Below are 6,410 nucleotides of genomic sequence, written 5' to 3'. Positions count from 1 at the left end.
AGTCATCCAGGACAAGGCATTTTAGTGTCCTAGGCAGATAAGGCCAATGGCACCTCACCCCAAGCAAAGGAATGGGTCAGACAGTAAGGTAGTATGACCAATAACACATCCCCCTGCCCAGATTGGTCAGTTATCAAGATCTGATGACCAATTCCATTAACATTGTTACCTTTTCACCAAAAAATCCCAGCAAAACTAAAATATGTGGTGTACTTTATGGGTGAGGCTTAATAGTGATTGCAATTTCAGAGATAGATATAGACTCATTCATTGTTTGAAGACCACTTACACAATGCCAGGGACAAATGGCAATATTAATTCCTGACATTATATATTGTAAATGTCAGACCCAAGGATAGTTGTGGAAACTAATATAGCTTAAGTATAATGGTGGCCATTTGATTTTAATTATACAAAAAATACAGCTTGCAATGAAACTGATGTTTTTAGTGCCATATTCCTGTACTGATCGTGTTTCTGTTGACATATGCTTGTTCTGATGGTGGTGGTGGTGGTGTTGGTGACATATTTATGTAGCGTTGAGTGTTCTGCTACTATACTCATGTACTAATGGTGTTCTAGTGATGCATTCATCGACAGAACCATCATCATTAGTACATAAATAGAACTCCAGACTAGTGTTGATCGAGCATGTATTGTTAATAGTGATGATCGAGCATGCTCGTTGCTCGAGATTTACGAGCATGCTCGGGCAAGCACCTATTATCTTCAGCGTGTTCGGGCTTTATGTTTTCGTCGCTCCGTGAACATGATTTGCGACTGTTTGACAGCTTTAATACATGTGAGGAATGCCTGTTTTTCCAATCATCACTAATTGTTCACCCTTTCGGCGTGCACGCTCGGATGCTCGCCGAGTATTTGCTGCGTGCTCGGCCTCTGTGTTAGTGTCACTGTGGCTGCATGTGTCACGGGTGATAGGCAATCCCGGCATATGTCACAGCTGTTTATCAGCCGTGACACATGCAGCCGCGGCGACACTAACATAGATGCCGAACTAGCCGCATAAACTCGGCGAGCACCCGAGCGTGCACGCCTAAAGGGTTAAGAATACATGCTCGACCAACACTTCTCCAGACCCATCAATAATATATGAATATGGTACAAGAACCAAACTAAGTAAATAAATAGGTCACTAGAATCATCATCAATTCATGAATATATCACCAGAACCACTATTAGTATATGAATTCAGCACCAATACCTTCAACAGTAAATAAATACAAAACCAGTACCATCATCAGTACATGAATAAATCACCAGAACTACCATCAGATAAGAATACAGCATCAGAACCACCATAAGTATTTGAATAAATGAATCAAGCTTAATATAACAATTATTTTTAATGTCAGGTCAGAGCCATATGCATTTGTAGCACATGAAGCAACAACTCCCAGTATGTCATTATCAATGGTAAAAAGATAATGGGAGTTGATGTTTCCAGCCATCATCAGATTGCGGCCCTTACTAAATCACAGTACGGATGAGATGCAGTCAGTATCACAAATAAAAATTTACATCCAAGAACCTTATAAAGGGACATTTTCTCTGATTGAGTCGTTCTCTTTCTCTTCATCTCAATCTTGTTCAAACTTCATGATGACTTTTCATTTACAGATCGACTGTCAATCTAAGGTGCCCAACAGTATGGTCACCACAGACGCCAATATAATGTCACTCACAGCTCTCTATGCAGTTTGGTCACCTCAGACTCCTATACAGTATGATGTACCCACAGCCCCCCATACAGTATGATGTCCCCACAGTACCCAGTATAATTTCCCCTTTAGCCCCAAAACAAGTGTGATGTCCCCACAGCCTCCAGTATAATGTCACCCACAGACCCTTATACAGTATGATGTACCCTACAACTACCAGTATAATGTCCCTCACAGCTCCCTCTACAGTATGATGTAACCACAGCCCAGATATGACAGTAAATTAAACTGATTATGCGCATGGCTAGTGTGATGTAACAACCTTATGTGAGCCCCAGGAACGCGAGTCGAGACACCGCTGGAACGGCGCTGCAACGGGAGGAGAGTATGAGTGTTTTTATTTTAATGAGTCCAAACATGAGGAATGACAAGGGAATGTCCTAGTAGTAGTCAACTCCTTTAAGAAGATATAATCTTCGGTTAGAAAATTTCCAACATTCTGAACATGAAAGGTTTCTACAAGGTGTGACTTCTCTGATGTTTAGTAAGAGATGATTTCCAAGTAAAACATTTCCCACATTCTGAACAGGAAAAAGGCTTCTCCCCTGTGTGGGTTCTCTGGTGGCTATCAAGATGGGCTTTCCGGTTAAAACTTTTCCCACATTCTGAACATGAAAAAAGCTTCTCCCCTGTGTGAATTCTCTGATGATTAACAAGAGTTGATTTATCTAGAAAATAGTTCCCACATTCTGAACATGAAAATGGCTTCTCCCCTGTGTGACTTCTCTGGTGTCTAACAAGAAGTGATTTTCGTAAAAAACATTTCCTACATTCTGAACATGAAAAAGGCTTCTCCCCAGTATGGATTCTCTGGTGGCTATCAAGATTTGCTTTCGAGCCAAAACATTTCCCACATTCTGAACAGGAAAATAGCTTCTCCCCTGAGTGAGTTCTCTGGTGACTAACAAATTCTGATTTACGGCTAAAATATTTTTCACATTCTGAACAAGAAAAAGGCTTCTTCCCTGTGTGATTTCTCTGGTGACTAACAAAATCTGATTTATGGCTAAAACATTTTCCACATTCTGAACATGAAAAAGGCTTCTCCCCTGTGTGTAATCTTTGGTGGCTATCAAGATGCTCTTTCTGGATAAAACATTTCCCACATTCTGAACATGAAAAAGGCTTCTCCCCTGTGTGACTTCTATGGTGTGTAACAAGTAGTGATTTCCTTGTAAAACATTTCCCACATTCTAAACATGAAAAAGGCTTCTCCCCTGTGTGTATTTTTTGGTGGCTATCAAGATGCGCTTTCCTTGTAAAACATTTCCCACATTCTGAACATGAAAAAGGCTTCTCCCCTGTGTGACTTCTCTGGTGTGTAACAAGAAGTGATTTCCTTGTAAAACATTTCTCACATTCTGAACATGAAAATGGTTTTTCCCCTGTGTGACTTCTCTGGTGTCTAACAAGAAGTAATTTCCTTGTAAAACATTTCCCACATTCTGAACATAAAAATGGCTTTTCCCCTGTGTGACTTCTCTGGTGTCTAACAAGAAGTGATTTCCTTGTAAAACATTTCCCACATTCTGAACATGAAAATGGCATCTCCCCTGTGTGACTTCTCTGGTGTCTAACAAGAAGTGATTTCCATGTAAAACATTTCCCACATTCTGAACATGAAAATGGCTTTTCCCCTGTGTGACTTATCTGGTGTCTAACAAGAAGTGATTTCCATAAATAACATTTCCCACATTCTGAACAGGAAAATGGCTTCTCCCTTGTGTGTGTTCTCTGGTGACTAACAAGATCTGATTTCTGGTTAAAACATCTCCCACACTTGAAGCAGGAAATTCTATTCTCTGCTGTGTACATTTTTTGAAGAAAAGACTTTTCGAGGGGAAAACTTTTTCCATATTCTGAAAGTGAAAATGGCTTCTTTGCTTTAGGAGCAGTTCGTTTTTTAATGCCTCTTTTGTGACTCAGATTTTCCGTGGTAGTCAGTAATGAATCAGAAGACAGGAGCTGTTTTAAAGAATTAAATGACAAATCTTTGTTGTGATGGGATGATGGTATATCTGCATCCACTTCAATTGTATCCTGTGGGATCTCTAGATCATCTGTTTTAAAAATTGAAGATGTCAGCGTTCCCTCTGATCTCCTGGTAAAATTATCTGCCAAAAATAAAACCAATTATTATTTTTTAATAAAATATCCTTGAATTTTATATTTTTGAACATTTCTATCTAAGCTGTCCATAAAAATGGCAAAAATATTAAATTATTCACCAAAGCAATGACAGATCACAGTAATCTTCTAATTTCAGTTGGTAGATGGATCCTCTAGGTTGTAAGTTCTAGAGAAGGGCTTCAATACCTAAAGTCGTTTGAACAGTTTTGGGTGGAGAAGAATGTTCTGGTCTAGAGGCAAAATGGTGATCACACGATTGTGATATGGCCGGACTACACGACCAATAAAGCAGCCACAGATGGTGACTGAGAAGAATCTGTGACTTCTCTGCATTTAGTGGTTACTACTCACCTGGGTAGACATATGTAGGAATTTCCTCTTTAAACCGCTCATCACCCCTCACATATGTCTCTGTAGTATTAAAATGGGTCAGATCTTCACCCTAAAACAAATATTATAAAAGTCACAAACAGATGGAGAAGTCCCATCTATGATCAGCTCTAATCCTCATATATCTCCACTGTTCTTATTACACAAATATAAAACATATAATACTGGTGGATAAAACAAGACTGAGCACAAGACCTTCACAGCCGTCTATACATCATAGGGGAGATCTCATGACACCTTCTCTCCATCTACCTGATGATCCTGAGGAATATTGGCATCTTCTTGTTTACAGTCCAATGGAATACGAGGATGGGGACATCTCTCTGGCATTGTCCTCTTACTGGATAGATCTGGAGGAAACACATACAGGGACTGAATTCATTCTTTACATACAGATAATATAGGCCGTGTGTATTTAGACCTGTCTACTACCTGGTGATGTGAGGGGCTGGGGAACCTCCATCATGACGTCCTTGTACAGATCTTTGTGTCCTTCTAAATACTCCCACTCCTCCAAAGAGAAATAGACAGCGACATCCTGACACCTTATAGGAACCTGACACATACAATGATACAGTCATCCCCCCGATCCCTTCATAGCGTTACTGTATAATGTCCCAGCATTCCCAGCAGTGTCACCTCTCCAGTCAGCAGCTCAATCATCTTGTAGGCGAGTTCTAGGATCTTCTGGTCATTGATGTCCTCATGTATCAGGGGGTGAGGTGGAGGCCCTGTGATTGGGCTCAGGGGTCTTCCCCATCCCTCAGACATAGGGTCCTGACAGCGCTCACTAGAGGTCTTCTTCACTACTGTATAATCCTAGTTATGAAGAGACACATTAATAAATCGCACTACAGACATTTCCAGAGTCCTCACCTCTCCAGTTCTGTCCATCTGTTATTCCCATAGATAAGAATGATGTAATGTGACGTCATCAGAATCTCTCACCTCTCCAGTAAGCCGGAAGAGGATCTCTAGGGTGAGGTGTAATATCCTCTCCGCCATCTCGTCTCTGTCCATCTCGATCTTTGATGGGTAAATCAGGAAAATTCTCTTACATAGAAGATCTTCACTGAGAGGATCAGATATTATAGAGACCTAAATGAGAAGAAAATCAGTGGATGTAACATCATAAAAATCACGTATAATAATACAATTACTGGAGGTAAGTAATAAGATGTACACCGCAGGGATGGCACAGGTGCGGCTACAACAAAAACCCTGGCAGTTTACCCACTTGCGGCTTTCAAAAGCAAACATGGCATCTAAGGAAGTTTGACAGAGTTTGGCTGAATGCCCAAGTACTCGATAGTATGTGGCTGCCTAGTTACTACAATATTTAAATGCCTAATAATGGTGTCTGGGCCTGCAATGTATGAAGGTCTATTAGGTCGGGCAAGAGGTAGCGTTCAATAAGTTACCTTTTAACGCCTTCATACACAGACTAAAGTTGCATGAAAGTAGTGATTTGGGGGTTTTTGGTCGACTATATAACGTATTTGGGGGCCTCCTGACAGCTGTCAGGGCAGAGAAGGATCTGGCATCCTGAATTTCAGAGGATAATCTGTTTCTTTTTCCTGTAGATAATCCTCCACTAGTGGAGTCTGGGGGTGACTCTCTCATACAGACTTCAGAAAAGCTGGAATATTTGTGTGTATGGGGGAGTAAGGAGAGATAGCCGTCAGCCAAATGACTGTTCAGCCACCACTTATCTCATTGTGTATGGGGCCGTTCATATTACACTGACAGGCAGGGATAATACACGGCACTACAGTAGTACAGTGCATCACCGGAGCAATCAGAGCCTGTATGTAGTATGATCGCACTAATGAGAGTGGTTTAAATCTTTAAAGTGAAAAACAAAATCTCAATTTTAGCAACAAGAAATATCCATTACTACAAGGAAAACAGACAGTGAGTCTGTTTTCCCTGTATGTTATGTATGTAACCACAATGTTAGTTAAGTCACGTCCATAACAACTTTATTATACTCTATTATCCTATACACAGTGGCGTAGATAGAAATCACAAATCCCACAGCAATAGCTGAAATTGAGCCCCACAACCTCAAAAGGACAACAATTTATAAAATTATATATACAGTTATATGAAAAAGTTTGGGCACCCCTATTAATCTTAAGCTTAATGTTT

At 40.4% G+C, this 6,410-nt stretch overlaps 1 protein-coding gene across 1 annotated transcript; it reads right to left on the bottom strand.

Annotated features, from left to right (window-relative positions):
* Nucleotides 1-2,195: 2,195 nt before the first annotated feature.
* LOC141198680 (uncharacterized) lies at nt 2,196-5,519 on the bottom strand. The gene is made up of 6 exons (XM_073663081.1): nt 5,493-5,519; nt 4,899-5,078; nt 4,692-4,815; nt 4,512-4,609; nt 4,221-4,311; nt 2,196-3,853 (listed from the first exon to the last, which is right to left on the bottom strand). The coding sequence occupies exons 1-6, from the start codon at nt 5,517-5,519 to the stop codon at nt 2,196-2,198; spliced, it is 2,178 nt and encodes a 725-aa protein (XP_073519182.1).
* Nucleotides 5,520-6,410: the final 891 nt, after the last annotated feature.

This window comes from Phyllobates terribilis, unplaced genomic scaffold, assembly GCF_046119375.1.
Source record: "Phyllobates terribilis strain yellow unplaced genomic scaffold, ASM4611937v1 Scaffold_99__1_contigs__length_5935540, whole genome shotgun sequence".
In the NCBI taxonomy this organism is placed as follows: domain Eukaryota; kingdom Metazoa; phylum Chordata; class Amphibia; order Anura; family Dendrobatidae; genus Phyllobates; species Phyllobates terribilis.
Note: the sequence above shows the minus strand (reverse complement) of the source record. Positions and strands in the feature narration are given on the sequence as shown.